The 17477-nt window shown below is 44.3% G+C and overlaps 1 protein-coding gene across 3 annotated transcripts in view; it reads right to left on the minus strand.

Annotated features, from left to right (window-relative positions):
• The window catches only part of LOC136876519 (aquaporin AQPAe.a), a 539002-nt gene that overhangs the window by 389831 nt on the left and 131694 nt on the right, over positions 1 to 17477 (minus strand). The window contains exon 1 of one of the 3 annotated variants that reach the window (XM_067150537.2): positions 1402 to 1423. The exons of the other annotated variants lie outside the window; for them this stretch is intronic. Coding sequence (XP_067006638.2) covers positions 1402 to 1408 — 7 coding nt within the window. The 5' untranslated portion in view covers positions 1409 to 1423. Of the gene's footprint in view, positions 1 to 1401; positions 1424 to 17477 lie in introns of those variants that run through there. 3 annotated transcript variants of the gene reach the window in all.

A 17477-nucleotide genomic window follows, 5' to 3' on the forward strand; every position in this document is an offset into this window, starting at 1 on the left:
ACTCCAAAGAGAACTCCGACTGGTGTAAACAAACATCGGGAGAACATATTTTCGCAATAAGAACAATGACAGCAGTTGTTAACTCCTTAGAAATAAAGGCTGATTCCTTAATTTTAATACTACTAAAATAAAATAAGAATCTAATACTTCTTCTCAAGATACTAATCTCAGAGGTTATGTTATGTCCTTTCCCATGTAAATTTATAGTTAAAATGTTATCATTATTCTACAAGGAGCTTGAAATATGTTTTCATAATACGTACGCGCTAAACCTAGGTTAGATAACGCCGTTTGAAGTAAGAAAATGTTTGCCACAAGCCTCTGGAGTGATGCTATTACAGTTTTTAAGAATGAAACTGAATATGCGTGTCCAGACTATTGGAATTAGAAAATACGTGATAATGAATAAGCCGCTGCTTGGAAAACATCGGCGAAAATGTTTAAACAAACCGAATGTTGTTTCATACCGATTTTAATATGTTTTTTGTGCGATTTTGGTATCCTTCCCGACTTTTATGGAAAATCATGTATAACGTTATAAGAACAACCTTAAACCAAAGCGGTTTTTCATTCACCGACAAAAATTTGTCAAAATGAAGCATAAACCATAACTACAGTACAGTGTGCAGGGTAAATATTTCCTTATTTCATTGCTGTCACTGTGTAAATAATGTATGATGGTGCAATTTATGTTAAGTGAAGAAAAGATCTCTGGAAAAGGTGTGCTTTCTACTGATACATCGATTTAAGGTAAACCCCCATTCAAGGTTATAAAATCAGGCCCCTGTAAAAACATTAAATAGGGGTTCTACTAAGAGGAAAGGTTAAAAACATGAATCACACATACCCTTGAAGACTTATAAATCTTATTAAACAGTAATTATCTACTAAAAAATAAATATTAACAAAATTAGTGCTAATCTCACTTCATAGGAAATTGTTTGAGCAACAGCTCGTAATCCTCCCAGTAATGCATAATTAGAATTAGATTATCATCCCGCAATTACACCCCCAAAGCAATAACTTAAATTACCAAAATCACCAGATAAAATTCAACCTATAAAAAGTATAAACGTTATAAAATGTATTAAATATTGAACCACCCATTAATAATCAATAAGAAACATAGGGGGTAGATCTTTTCAATTTTGTCACTTCATGCATTTGCCACCCTGGTGCGACGTAAAGCCACGATCAAAATATATGGCTCTGGATAAGGCATATATGCATCTCAACTACAACACCCAGCGTTGAGTGTGGTTAGCTGCGTATTCTGTTACCATTCTTGAAAAAAGGTTTCATTCACGAAACAACCCTAAAGTAGCAGCTAATCCTCGTAAAAATATAATAATGAAGTTTGGAAGGGCCGAGGGATAACTTATAGTGCCTGGATCCGCTTACCTTCCATATGATGACCAGAAACCACGACCAGCAAAAGAAGTGGAACGACTACTGGCCAGCTGCAAGAATGTCGGCTACCATCTCATCACTGGATGTGATGCCAACTCCCAACATCTGGCTTGTGCACAGCTCTGACATCAACCCAAGAGTTGAGTCACTTTTGGATTTCATTATGAAGAGTGCTTTGAACGCAATTAATACGGTCAATAAATCTTATCTTTGAAACTAGGAAGGAGGTTATTGATGTACGAGGGGCGTCCCGAAATAATGTTTACATCGTGTCTCAATATTTTATAATAGTTTGTATTAAAGATGTGCGAAAAGGCACTAGTGGCTGTTTCAAAACATTCGATACGTCAGAACGAATTGCTTCGAAGCAGTGTGTCGACACACGGCGAGCGCAACTCCGTCTCGGAATGCAAGAGAAGGAGTGCCTTGACAGTGTTCATTGAATAAACTGTTCGACCTTCTCATAACGATAAAATGTGCGGTTCAGAGCAAATGTACACAATACAACATGATAAATAGATGATGCACAGTATAATAGTACCAGTACTTAATAATAAACTGCGCTTACTTCGCCGGGCTGTCTGGCTCAGACGGTTGAGGCTCTGGCCTTCTGACCTCAACTTAGCAGTTTCGATCCTGGCTCAGTCTGATGGTAATTGAAGGTGCTCGAATACGCCAGCGTCAGGCATGTCGGTAGATTTACTGGCACGTGAAAGGAACTTCTGCGGGACTAAATTCCGGCACTTCTATGTCTCCGAAAACCGTGAAAGTAGTTAGTGAGACGTAAAGCAAATAACATTATTAATATTAAGCATTTGCTTCTTCGCTAAGCGGTACGATGATACGGAAAGGGTTCAGTTTTACAGTTAAAAACACACTAAAACAGTATCTAACTTGAATAATAAAATTATTACCGGTAATGAAATTTAAGATGAGTTCTAAACAGGTATTCTATGTACAACAAGAATCTTACTCCAATCCAGTTACAAAGGCATGGTGAAATAGTAGTCTAAGTAAACTTGAATAAATATAGAATTACTAATTAAATCTAAGAAGAGTCCAAGAACGAATTATATGTACAGTAACAGGCTTGACCTAATCCATTTTACTAACCTATTCCATATTGAAGTTTAAAAACATAATTTTCGATAATTTTACACTTGACAAACGAAAGCGTCTTTCTGTTATAATATGACTCTGTTTTTAAAAAAGTAATGTCCTTTATGCTGTGTAAAACAAAGACCTTACTTTGCTGAGTGTATTGTTCTTTTACTAAATTCATTCGTGTTTCCGAATATGAAGCGTCTATTAACGAGTGCCGGGCGCTGTCACGCGGAGTGTTTCTATCGAGGCAAGAGGATAAACAAAAAATCGTCACTGTTTCAAAGCTTTGCTGTTTCGAAGCATTGATGTAGCCGACATGTACGGAACGACTGAAGTTCCTGCCCACGAAGCAATCTCACTGCTTTGAAACAAGCGTTCGAGTCAGCTGAGTGCTTCGAAGCACACACACGTTAACCAACTCTAGTTTGTACCTGAGACGCTATGCAGTGTGTTTCTCACTTAGTCTCCGTGGCGACTGATGCACTTGATTATCGTGAGACTAGTTTTTCGATGCCACTCTTGTAAAAGGTTGTGTGCTGACTGTCTTACCGCTGTTCTGTCAGGATCCATGGTCCAAGGGGTCACGGGTTTGATTCTCAGCCTTCGTTGACTAATTCCTCCGGCTAGCGAGATAGGTGTTTGTGTCTTTTCAGCATTTGAATTCATCTCAGTTATGGCTCCATCCTTACAGACGTGCAAGTCGCCTATAGGGTGTCAACTCGAAAGACCTGCACCAGGCCTCTCCACAGGTCATACGCCTTTGTTATTATCGCCGTTCTGACATCATGGTCACTTTGAAAAATGTGTCCTCCACGCAAGATGTTCTTTCAAGGCCGTAAAAAAATGAAAAACACTTGGCGCTTGATCACGGCTACTTGAAAATCTCCAACCGAAATTTGAGGCATCACTTTCCCATGCTCCGACGACTCATCACGATTTCAACAAACCAGGGGCGTAGTCAGGAGGGAAGGAGGATTACTGGGGTTTAGAACCCCCATGGACATTTTACAAAAATAAAAAACAGAAACAGACAGAAAATAAATATTCAGAGACATAATTATATAATCAACAGATCTGTTTAATCTATTTTCTAAGAAACCTCAAAAGTTGGATTTTAGATTGTAAACTGAACATACCAATCACTGTAAAATTGTTGACCTTGATTGTATTGTTCTTGTTCACTATTTTAATTGTACCGGGCGGTACACCTCTACGACGCAAGTTCAAATCTTGCGCCAATTGAAACTTCTCTACTGGAGAAACCCGGAACTTTACCACCGAACTAACTCTACTGGTTATCAGAAGATGTCACTGTGTGTTTTTGATTTGCTTTTGTTTCTCATTGATCAAGAAGTGTGGACTTTCTCTAACAGATGTCTCTACCAAAAACTATGGTAATACACTCTGGTGCAATGGAATGAACTCTCTTGAAGAAATTTTGTATTCATAAGTTTTGCCTTTACTAAATTTTGTTCCGTGGTTTGTGGGTTGGCAATATTAACCCTTTCTTTCCGCCTGTTTTGAATTTAACCAATCAGTAATTTCTGTAATTAATTTTACTCCAATCATAGCTTTCTTCTTCAAATTTCCACGTGTAATTCATAGTCTACCAATAAAAATTGAGGGGGTGTGTCTACTCATTCTTGAAAGGTCTCGAATTTTCCACGAGGGTATAAAAACTGCTGATTTTCTTGTCTCCGGGCCACTCGTATAACATCTAACTCAGTGTGGGAATATGTAGCAGGGGGCGGGAAGCGCCTCGTTCTTCAGACAGCAGTTCTTCAACAAGGCAATGGCCTTTTAATATCTTTATTTCTTGCTAGCTCAGCAGTCTAACTCTCGGGGAGGGTTCGAAACCTTTAATATGTAACCCATCTCTTTAAAATGTAAATTCCTTTTCAGTCTATGTAAAAACTACCAATCTCTTTTACTGTAAAGCGAGGATAGAGAGTGCTTTTCCCTCTCGAGCTCCCCTTCATTTTTGAAATTGAGGTGACTACGTTTTCATAACCGTTTCTTCTCTTCCTTAATGTATTAAAGTTTTCTCATACGAGTCACCTCCCTAGCCTGGGATTAGCCCCTGTGTATCGGCCTAGAGCCACTTAGGTTTTAAAATGTGTATTTAGGAGTGCAAGTTCACGCCTCCAGTCCTTTCTGTACTTTGGGCCAGTAACTTAACCTGATGTCTTGTTTTCTTCATGCAAAGGCCCTGTAGGTTGGGTATTAAATACCCCTGTTTCTTTGTGTGCCTTGAGGGCAGATAGTAGTGAAGTTTATTGTGGCCTTTGATAGGCTTGTAAAATTGAGAGCAGGTCCGCTCTTTCTGGTATTATTAAGCGGGAGCAAGAGCTCCAGGTAATTAAGGGTTTTCTGCCCTTTGGTATTTTGTGATTGTGAGCTGAGAGCTCAAGAATTGATGAATTTGGCCTCGTAGCCCAGAATTTGTAAAGACCACTTAACTGGTGCTTTTCTTGTTGTTGTTATCTGTTGTACGCTCAAAAATTATATGTTACCGTTGTTAAGTTTTGAAAATATAACCTTTATTGAGATTTTATTTCATCTTTCGAACTTGTAGTTACACCCATTCCAGCCCGCACCTTCTTTCACCTCTGACTTCCACGGATAACTCCGTAGCATTAATATAAGATTTTGTAGTTTACTGCAGTCCGAATATCGGCATAATTACTTGTATCAATTCCTTATGAGGACAAGTCTTGCATTCGTGCACCACACACGCACAAGCAGCTTCAATGTGTTTTGTAACTATAACTAGAGCCCTTCGTGGATATACAAAATATTATCCGCATCTGCTCTGCATCCGCACTTCCATCATCCGCACCCGCATCCGCGAATGGTTATCCGAATCCGCGAAGTTTATCCGGCGTATTGTACGTATTCAGCTACAGTAATTGAGTAATTGCGGGGTGAGGGCCCTCGCTGCGAGCCGGAGGTCAGTCGGTTTTTGTCCGCGCATCAAAGGGTTTCGCTCATCGAATTTCTCTCAGTGTAAACGTGGTCCCCGTAGTTGCGCGAGGGATGAATCAAGAACAGTGCTTGCAGCTCATCGAGCTCTACAAAAATAGATTTTATGTGGAATCCAAAAAACAAAAACTATTTCAATCGCAATAAAAGAGAAGATGCGTGGAAGGAATTTTTTTTTTTTTTGCTAGCGGCTTTACGTCGCACCGACACAGATAGGTCTTATGGCGACGATGGGATAGGAAAGGCCTAGGAGTTGGAAGGAAGCGGCCGTGGCCTTAATTAAGGTACAGCCCCAGCATTTACCTGGTGTGAAAATGGGAAACCACGGAAAACCATCTTCAGAGCTGCCGATAGTGTGGAAGGAAATTAGTTCTCAACTAAACTATCCTATTTCTACACTGAAAGGGAAGATGAAAGCGCTTCTGGGATCATATCGAAGCGAAAGATCGAAAGAAAATAAGAGCAGGATCACCGGATCAAGTAAGCAATTACTGTCATTTCATTACTTTTTTGAGCCTACCGGTACCTATTTTGAAGCATTCTTGGGTCATTGTGAGGAACTTACATTGACCGGCACAACAAACGCAACACTTCAATTTATTATAACTTTACGACACTTTTATTACACTAATCTACTATGTGATGATGAAATATTGTAGTACGGTCCCATGTAGGTGTCTAACAATGAAAAAACAATGAAACAACAGTGACAATGGCGATTTTAAACAAATTAACTCATAAAGGTAATGCACAGCTGCAGCAGCTCGAGGGACAAAATAATTTTCTATGTTCGCTGCAAAACCAGAACTGAAGCTTTCAGGCTTGTCGAAGGCGGCTCGCTCCACTCGCGCTATTTTTCACTCTGAATTGCGCTCTGTTTTTGGGTAGCGCCGAAATTTCACTCGAAGCGAGTAAGTTTCGCCCGAGTGACTTTCGCGAGGGAGTTTCGCTGGTGTAAACGCAGCTTTACAATCACTGGTTTATGAGGGGTCTCTCCTCGCGACAACTACTGACGAATTGACCTTTGTTCCTTCCTTACATTAATTATGGGTATATGTCTTTTCAAGAGAGTTTAATCCTGACGTAAACAAATAGGCGGGGCACCCTTAGGGCCTTTACACGTGGACATAGGCGTAGTTGGTTGGAGAAGCAACCGTCGCACTCACTCGACTGTATGCGAGCTAAAAGGAAAGTAGTATGTGGCATTTATTTTATTTTAGTTTAGTTTATTATATTTAGAGAGTAAGTTAGTCAAATTTAAATATGGTTGTCATATATATCGGTGTATAAATAAAATAGTGATAACGAGAAATAAAGGCACAAGGTGTGGTGTAATACAGCAAGTCTTCTCGTAGTGAGGGAAAGTCCCAAGCTGTACAGCGTGCAAATGAAATGTCGTATGGCTTTTAGTGCCGGGATATCCCAGGACTGGTTCGGCTCGCCAGATGCAGATCTTTCTATTTGACTCCCGTAGGCGACCTGCGCGTCGTGATGAGGATGAAATGATGATGAAGACAACACATACACCCAGCCCCCGGGCCGTAGGAATTAACCAATTAAGGTTAAAATTCCCGACCCGGCCGGGAATCGAACCCGGGACCCTCTGAACCGAAGGCCAGTACGCTGACCGTTCAGCCAACGAGTCGGACTACAGCGTGGAGATAAGGTGTTACAGTCAGTGTCAGTATTCATAGTGAGAGGAATGGAGCAAGAGATAGGACCATCGCGTGTAGTGAAGCACAAAAGAGGAAAACCACTCAGAAGTGGCCATAGGCAGAGCATTGTGAACTAAGTGAACAGAATCCAGGTTTAGCCGTTTATTCAGAAGTTCAGATCTTCGCACTGTTATCGTATGCAATGCGCAGCCCTGTACGTCCGAACACGAGACGTTGACGGGTGGAGGTCGGTACTACACGCTCAGCGAATCACAACTCTTTCTCTGGCAGAGGCGTGGACATACCATGTTTATATCAGGATAAAACTCTCGTGAAAAGACATATACTGCCTCTGTGGTGTAGTGGTTAGCGTGATTAGCTGCCACCCCCGGAGGTCCGGGTTCGATTCCTGGCTCTGCCACGAAATTTGAAAAGTGGTACGAGGGTTGGAACGGGATCCACTCAGCCTCGGGAGGTCAACTGAGTAGAGGTGGGTTCGATTCCCACCTCAGCCATCCTGGAAGTGGTTTTCCGTGGTTTCCCACTTCTCCTCCAGGCAAATTCCGGGATGGTACCGGTACCTAACTTAAGGCCACGGCCGCTTCCTTCCCCCTTCCTTGCCTGTCCCATCCAATCTTCCCATCCCTTCAGAAGGCCCCTGTTCAGCATAGCAGGTGAGGCCGCCTGGGCGAGGTACTGGTCATTCTCCCCAGTTGTATCCTCGACCCAAAGTCTGAAGCTCCAGGACACTGCCCTTGAGGCGGTAAAGGTGGGATCCCTCGCTGAGTCCGAGGGAAAAACCGAACCTGGACGGTAACCAGATTAAGAAGAAGAAGAAAAAAAGACATATAGCAACCAGTTACGCTTAGGTCAGATTTACGGCTTTATGGTCTCACGGCTCTTTATTATCAACATTCTCCTATACCACTGTCAAGGAACGCCTAACCACAAGCAAAAGTAAGAGTATACCTAAGTGAAAATCAAAAAATTCAATATTTAGAAATTATCGTCAAAATTATCCGCACTGCCATGCAGTTTGTATCGGTCAAGACACTAACTTTGCGGATGTCCGGCCACGCGGTGTAGAGGGCAACGCGTCCGTGGTTCGATTCCCGGCCGGGTCAGGAGTTTTTAATTGTAAATGATTAATATCCCTGGCCTGGGGACTGGGTGTTTGTGTCGTCCTTAACGTTCCTTTCCTCACATTCAACATTCTACACTTCCGCAATTCCAATTACACGCTGGTTCATATCATATGGTGCAAGTAGGGGCAAAAGATCTGTATAGGTCGACGTCCCGAACAAATAGCAAATACACCACTGGGCCGGACGAGTGTCTGGACTACGTTGCCCTAAACTTATTAACAAGACTTCGAGGAAATAGAAATCGTCTCAGGACAGCAGCAGAATTCTGTAATTGCAACCTCCAAGAAATTGTTCTCCTTTGGTCAGGAAATCCATTAAGAAGAAGAAGAAGAAGAAGAAAAGACATATAGCAACCAGTTACGCTTAGGTCAGATTTACGGCTTTATGGTCTCAAGGCTCTTTATTATCAACATTCTCCTATACCACTGTCAAGGAACGCCTAACCACAAGCAAAAGTAAGAGTATACCTAAGTGAAAATCAAAAAATTCAATATTTAGAAATTATCGTCAAAATTATCCGCGTGGACAAATGAAATAAAAAAGTTACGAATGCTGCTCAATGCAGCCAAAGAATTTCAGGTAAGTGGACTGACTATGGAAAATCATAATAAGAGATTTTTGGAAGGGGCACTACGAGGAGATAATTTTTGAAATTAGTTTACACCTTATTTACAACAACATAAGTAGTTTTTGTCAGCTAAATATTATTTAAGGGTCTTAAGCTTTTCGGTTCCAGTATCTTTTTTTCTTTCCAGTATTATCAACTAAAGTCTTTACAAAGTTATCTGATCAGAGAGATCTAGTGAAGAAAAGTGGAAATTAGGAATTGCGTTCAATCTAGGGTTCTGTACAATTTCACTAGTTTTGTTTACTTATCACAGTATACCATCACATAGTACTATGCAGAGCACAGTTTCCATCTTTGACTTTTGTTATGCAAACGTAGAGCAGTAATCGTTTCTGTCCTCTGAAATTTCAGAATGTGAATTTTTATTTCTTTATAGCCTCGCAAAAGGGATTTTCTAGTACCACCTCTGCATGATCAACGTGTTGCTGTTGCAGACATGTAAACCGGAAGAGAGCGACTGATCTATTTTTAACAACGCTCAGCTTATCAGAGCCTTCCCTTCTCATGCTCCAGTCGTCTATCCCTCCAGTTCCCACGCCAAGCGATCGAGATTCCTGAATGCTGAATTAACTCATATCAAGTGTATACTGTAAGTTAAAAGGGGTCTAAGTACCAAAACTGAAAAATATTACAGGTTTCTGTTTAAGAAGGTTCTATGTAGCAAGCCCAATGCATGTATGAAACGCTTGTAGCAAAAACCTTGGATGAAATATATGGCGTGATCAGAACGTTTCTGTTTGAGGGCGTAGCTGTAGTGGACATGCAACGTCTAGCGAGACTCCAATGCGGCTATAAAAGCACGGACATGTAGGTAAAGGGACCCCCTTCGCGGTACATCGAGAGCTTTCTCCCGGGAGGCCTGATCGTCCGGCACCACAGCGAGGAGCATCTGGAAAGCTTGGCGAAAGTGCTTTCCGTCCGGTCCGAGGTCGTCCGACTACAAGGGAGGGACGGAGCACCAAGGGTGAACGCCGGCGCCCTCAGGACGGAGACCAGCTGAGCTGCCACCCAGGCGGTCAGAAAGGACAGATGGACGAGGAATAAGGCGGTTAACACCGACTTAGTCCTTCCATCCACGCCGGAGACCAGCGACGCCACAACGAAGGTGGAGCACGCCAAACCCTGGCGATGCGACTGTGCGACCCAGGCCGAGCGGCTCGGCACTGCGAAGTGGACGCAGACCACTCCTCCAAAGACCACCTCTGCGAAGTGGACGCAGACCAAGGCCTATCAGGAAGGGCCTACCATCAGGGAGCAATCCAGGAAGGCGCTCTAGACGGCGGACGGCAGTAGAGGAAGACGCCCCCAGGCGTTCGGAGGCTGCTACACAGGCCCGGCCTGTCAGCGAGTATGTCATGTTGCAGACATCGATGTGCGCCCCACAGGACAGAGAACGCAATCACGTGTCGGCAACGACCGACGCCACCGCCGCCAGCCACGAGGAGGGGGAAACCGGCGCTGCAGCGGGGCCACCCGCAACCCCACGGTCGCCAGGCCAGGAGGAGGGCCACCAGGACGAGGCCTCTTCCCCAGCTGAGAAGAGACCGCCCCAACCAGGAAGAAGGCACCACCCCCGCACCAGGAAGAAGAAGATGTCGCCGGTCTACCAGGAGAGTGCCACCCAACCGCAACCCAGGACTGCTCCCAGGACAGTAGTCGACCGAGGACCCAATCAGCAGAGGACCTCAGCGGGTAGCGGCAGTCAGTTGAAACCGAAACGTCCCCCTCGGCAACTCCTGCAGTGTTTCCGCTGCCTGAGGTGGGACGACCGTTAGGATAGGTGTGGGCTCTTAGTGAGGTGCAACCGTTGTGAGAGTGATCACCACTATATGGCCCGCGCGGCACTTACTGAGGCGCCGGTGTGCGCCAACTGCGCGTGGGGGCCACCCGGCTTCCCATCGCAGTTGCCCTGTTTACCGGGCCATGGCGCAGGCAGAGAGGAAGGAGGCCCGGCGTCATGTCCCACCCCCATTCAGAAAGCACCCGCCTTTGCGGGCTTGGCTTCATTCTCCGGGATCGGAGACTGGATACGAGGAACCCCAAGGGGGGGGCGCTTTGCGGCTAGCCCTAGTGGCTATCGATGCATGGCTCCGCAACCGGCAAGGCCCGCGCTAGTCACGGCAGTGCTGAGACGGACTGATTCCTTGATAACTGGACTGGCGAGAATATGGATCATGGCTGGTGCATGATAACTTTCCTCTACTAACACAAAAGCCTGGACCTATCCAGAACCCACATCCTTGCATGTGGTATCAAAATTTGTCAGGTTTTATATGTAGGCTCTTTCTTTTTTCCGCCTATGTGTTTTTCCCTAACCTTTAATACCGCGCCTCAGCACCACATACCTAACACAAACTCTAGCCTTGGTAGCATGTTTGACATGGAAACAGGCAGATACTCCTTGTATCACTTCCCATTCCCCGAAAAAAAGCAAAGGGATTAGTGTGGCAACCGTGTCGTGCCGAGGTACGTTAAATGCGGCCACGTGAACTATGGCGTCGTTATTACCAAATGCGTCCAAACAGGGTGCTGTTATTCTGTTCTTCGCTTCCGAGGGACAAACACCGGTGGACATCCATAGGAGAATGAAGACTGTGTATGGGGTAGCATGTCTGTCGAAAACCACCGTTATAAAATGGTGCACCAAGTTCCATGCTGGTCGCGTTTCGACACGAGACTCCGATCGATCTCGGAGGCCAGCCTCATCCATTACGGACAACAACAAGCGGGTGATGGATGAGGCCTATAGTCCTGATCTCTTCTCGTGTGATTATCACACCTTCGGTCCCCTCGAAAATGCCTTGAAGGGTCGACGCTTCCTGCCGGACGAGGATGTGCAGCAGGCGGCTACGGACTTCTTCACGCAGCAGGACACAGTGTTTTACCACACGGGTACCTTCAACCTGCTGCACCGGTGGAATGAGTGCCTCAGTGCTTACGACGATTTTTCCTGATTGGCATCCCGATTCAGGGATGTACGGTCGTCTAACGGAAACTTTTTGGTCGCCCAATATACATTTTTGAGCAACCTTCGAAGTTCCGTCTCAAAACTCCTCGTCTCGCAGACATAAAGTGTCATCCAAGTTGATGCACTTGGTAAATTTTATCAAGCTACTCCCACATAGTCCAATACAATGACGACAGTTACTATGCACAAGCACTGAGTACCAACTGAGAGTCACCATACAATAAGTATTCACCGAGAAAAATGAATAACGTCACTCGTCCTCTGAATACAAATAAGCAATCCTCTCCTGTCCTCGTTATACACCTTGTCTGCTTCACTCAAAACGGTCGTTTTCCATTCCATCACTCCACGTCTTCACAGTCAGGTGCTTGGATAAAACCAGCCTGCCAAGTTTCCCGTTCTATATGCATCATATGCACGTGACTGTGCTTACCTGGATATTCATGTTCATGATTTTACCCAAGATAACACACGTAGGCTAAGTTGAAATGCCCCAGAAAAGGTTGTCTGATTCTTACTACTAATATATTGAACCGTTCTGTTCATGGACCAATAGTATAGATTTTAGTATTGATATTGGGATTACATAAGACCACCCACGAAGTCATTGTCTTATAGTATATTTCATAAAAGAGCCAGAAGAAGCGTTCTTGTGTGAAGAGAGCTAGAGCGTCATTATGAAAATCTCCAGAACCTCATTAAAGGGAGTTATGTCCCAAGCCAAGCCTCTTAATGAAGATTGGGGACGCTTCCCGGATCCCGGCAAAACTTACCTTCGGAGGGAAGAAAGAATTAAATTAATATCTTTGGTTACGGAAGAGTTGCATTGGATTTGATACAAGAATTGCAACCTGCTTAATTTCTGCTTAATTTTGATATGCATTAGGGCTGCAATCATAAATGCATTCGTTAAATAGGGTACTTGACGTGCTTTGTGCGAGAAAACTTCGAGTCGCGGGCGCGCATATCCTGCACGCGATCAAGCGGCGTGGTTACGCTACCTTGATTATAAAAGTAAGGCCGCCTGGCACATCAGCCTCATTCTTTGACCGTAAGGCTGCTTGAACGAAGTCGTCATGCTGCGTGTCGGTACTGAGAACAACATTTTATCTTCGAGCTGCACATACAACTAGTACTACGGTATCTGCGAGGAAGTAAGTAATCAACTTGCATATTCAGCTAAATTCTTAATATGCTATGGTGAGATGAGGTACTGCCTATAATAGACTGATGAACTAGTAGCTTCATATTTCTGTGAGGTCAAGTTGTAACTTTCGTAATGCTAGAATAAATATAGGCTCAGGGTAGTTCTTCAGAACTACATGTTGTCCGAGTGAAAGGATGGAATAACAGTGTTACTAAGAGTGGTGAAGAAACTATAGTGTACCAGGTTTAAAATTCAGAACAAGTCTTGGTCAATGTAACGTGTGAGGCACGATAGTAATGGAAACAGGCATCGAGTCTGGACAGTCTATAATCAATGAATTTGTTTTCAGTTACCCCTGCATCAAGCCAGAACGAGCTTTTACATCATCAGTGCGAGGAAGCCACAACCGGAGCTGAAGCCGACATGACAACGGGAATCGATCCAGGAACGTTGGGTGTACCTGATCAGCGCGACGTCGAAGGGCACATCTTCCAACCACCTAAGGAGCTGTACGAAGGAGTCACACAAGAAAGAATGTGTCCAAGTGTTCACCAGTATCTGCTGCAAGCGTCGCAGTTTGTCATGATGTGGTAAATTCAGTGGTCCACAGGGAGGGCCGCTCCGTCATGTCATCAATCATATAAGGTCAGAGCTTTCCAATTCTGTTTCAAGCATGTCATTTAAATTTAGATAGGAATAGGGGGGCCGTCAGCCAACAGGTTAGTTATGGTAGGAAATTTCTTGGTAATAAAGAGCTAGGCCTCAAGCTCGAACCCCGTACATTAGGGTAGATGATAGTTTGTAGATTCCTTGTTGGTGTGTTTATATTTAATTTCGATAGTATTATATTAGCGTACGTGTTATCTTCATGGATCAGGTCGAACTCCCTTGGTCATGGTAGGTTAGTCTAACAGGCAGGCACTATTTATTGTGTCGCGTTTAGGCATTTGTCACTGCCGACGTAGGCTGTATAGTTGAGACCAGGATTCAACCCGTAATTCACCTAGCTTTACTGACAGGGCGAGCGAGTCCGAATGTTTGAGAGATGTGAGCATTACGCATGTAGCTGACTGTATGAATTGATATGAGAAAGCCCAGCACAGTTTGAGTGTGTATTGGATGTATGTGAGATGCCTTATTATGGCCATGTGACTATAGCTTAATGATTTGTGTCTTTGTATTATCAAGGTTGAGCCCATGGGAGGCGGAAATAAGATTTGTTATATTGCTGGTGATATTGAGATGAGGGCGGATAGCCCAGGTGTATTTAAAAGCGTGTTTTTAGCAGCCAGATTGCGTGAGGTGTTTTGAAAGGCGAGATTTCTTAGCCCGTAGCCAGCTGAGCTCGTAAATCATGTGGACTGCCGCTCGTCAAGTGTTCGAATGATGAGGGTTGCTGTGTCTGACGTCACAGTCTTGAAACTCGGTTATATTGCTGTCTGCAGCTTGTCGAGTGTGTAGGGGGAGAGGACGACCTTGATGTTTTGAACGCAGGGAGAGATTTTTGTTTTGTTTGTTCTACGTTAATTATAACACTGGCCCGTTTGATATTGACCCCTTGGACATGTTGGTTGTGTTCTTTTTATATTGTTTGTATATGAGTATTCTACGCCTTACTCTTCATGGGACCAGGGTTCGTGACCGAGTCAGGACACGGTACATTATGTGTTTGTATTTGTTTGCACCGGGGTTCGATGGTACGAGGCATAGTAAATTTTATGGGAATTACTGTTAGATGTGTATTTCAGCAGATATACGTTTTTCTAGATTTCCTTACTTACACAATTGTAACATGCTTGTTACAGCACAGCTGTATCGTGAAGGCAGTGAACTGGTTGTCATCGGCTCAACATTATCTTTACCCAAGCATTTGAAAGCTCTTACATTTGTAAATAGTTTTTGTTTATGTAATAAATCCCTGATTGTAAAACTTTGAATGCAGCGATGTTTTCTGTTAGATATTTTTTTAATTTAGCTAATTCTCACCTGATTAGTCACATATCCTAGTGTTTTATCTTAATGTTGCCCATTGTTCACCCATGTTATCCCTGAGAAGTGCGCTATCGTCCGGCCGAGCAAGGATGTGTGTTCAGGTAAGACTATGTGCACAAGCTCACGTTTGTGAGAGTTCTTTCACTACTGTACTCTGGGTTCGAGACCGGCTTTCGCCTGGCCGGAACCATAGAGTCCTGTAGGGCACAATATATAATTTTAACAAATAAATACACGAAATGTCCACCTCTGTGGTCTAGTGGTTAGTGTGATTAGCTGCCACCCCCATAGGCCCGGGTTCGATTCTAGGCTCTGCCACGAAATTTGAAAAAGTGGTACGAGGACAGGAAAGGGGTCCGTTCAGCCTCGCGGAGTCAAATGAGTAGAGGGGGTTTCGATTCCCACCTCAGTCATCCTCTAAGGGGTTTTCCCTGATTTCCCTCTTCTCCTCCAGTAAAATGCCGGGATGTTCCCTAACTTAAGACCACGGCCGCTTTCTTCACACTACCTTGTTTATCCCTTCCAATCTCCCCATCCCCACAAGGCCCCTGTTCAGCATTGCACGTGAGGCCGTTTGGGCGAGGTACAAGTCCTCCTCACCATTTGTATCCCGCGACCCAATGTTTTACTCTTCAGGACACTGCCCTTGAGGTGGTAAAGATGGGATCCCTCAATGAATTCGACGGAAAACCAACCATGGAGGGTAAACAGATTAAGAAAAGAAGAATGAAATACACGAAATACCTAACCCTCTGAGAGGCAAATATGACATCATGGAGCTCAGCGTCAAGAGACCCAAGGATGCCTTCATTTTCACACACCCTTCGGGGTGCAGGTCACAATCTGACCAGTTCGATTCTTCCAAGGTACCACCACCCCTCCATAACCATTCTGTCCAAACTCCTACTTGTCAAACGAAGCACTCAAGGCCCACAAGGCCGATGGGCTAAATTCGCTCAAAGGATCTGGGCACCGCCCACACATCCATTGAGACGCGTGGTCTGTCTGTTACCGGATCTAGAATTTTGATGACATGGCATCTTTTAATTGGCTCACAACAACCATTGCTAACTTGTACAGAAATCCTGATCATAGTTCAGACATTTTTTAAATGCTATTTGTTCGGGGCGTCGACTCATGTGGATCTTTTGCCCCTACTGGCGCCATATTGTATGAACCTGCGTGTAATCAATAATCAATTAATACTGATCTGCATTTAGGGCAGTCGCCCAGGTGGCAGATTCTCCATCTGTTGTTTTCCTAGCCTTTTCTTAAATGATTTAAAAGAAATTGGAAATTGATTGTACATCTCCCCTGGTAAGTTATTCCAATCCCTAACTCCCCTTCCTATAAATGAATATTTGCCCTAATTTTTCCTCTTAAATTTCAACTTAGTCTGCCTCTGTGGTGTAGTGGTTAGTGTGATTAGCTGCCACCCCCAAGGCCCGGGTTCGATTCCCGACTCTGCCACGAAATTTGGAAAGTGGTCCGAGGGCAGGAACGGGGTCCACTCACCTCGGGAGGTCAACTGAGCAGAGGTGGGTTCTATTCCGACGTCAGCCATCCTGGAAGTGGTTTTCCGTGGTTTCCCTCTTCCCCTCCAGGCAAATGCCGGGATAGTACCTAACTAAAGGCCACGGCCACTTCCTTCCCTCTTCCTTGTCTAGCCCTTCCAATCTTCCCATCCCCCCCGCAAGGCCCCTGTTCGGCATGGCAGGTGAAGCCACCTGGGCGAAGTACTGGTCATCCTCTCCAGTTGTATCCTCCGGCCCAAAGTCTGAAGCTGCAGGACACTACCCTTGGGGCGGTAGAGGTGGGATCCCTCACCGAATCCGAGGGAAAAGCCAACCCTGGAGCGTAAACAGATTAAGAAAGAAAGAAAGAAAGAAAGAAAGAAAGAAAGAAAGAATTCCAACTTTATCTTCATATTGTGATCTTTCCTACTTTTAAAGACGCCAGTCAAACTTATTCGTCTACTAATGCCATTCCACGCCAACTTTCCGCTGACATCTCGGAACATACCACTTAGTCGAGCAGCTCGTCTTCTTTCTCTCAATTCTTCCCAGCCCAAACTTGGCAACATTTTTCTAACGCTACTCTTTTGTCGGAAATCACCCAGAACAAATCGAGGTGCTTTTCATTGGATTTTTTTCTGTTCTTGAATCAAGTAATGCTGGTGAGGGTCCCATACACTGGAACCATACTCTAGTTGGGGTCTTACCAGAGAATGGCGGTTGTGTGGAATGTTGTGTGTGAGGAAAGGAAGATGAAGGATGTCACAAACACCCAGTCCCCAGGCCAGGGATATTAATCATTACAATTAAAAACCTCTGACTCGGCTGGGAATCGAACCCGGAGCCGTCGGGCGACAGGCGGACGCGTTGCCCCCTACACCGCGGGGCCGAACTAGTCAGACATTGTAGAAATATTAATTTATTAGGATCAT

This window comes from Anabrus simplex, chromosome 6 (genome assembly GCF_040414725.1).
Source record: "Anabrus simplex isolate iqAnaSimp1 chromosome 6, ASM4041472v1, whole genome shotgun sequence".
NCBI classification, from domain to species: Eukaryota; Metazoa; Arthropoda; class Insecta; order Orthoptera; family Tettigoniidae; genus Anabrus; species Anabrus simplex.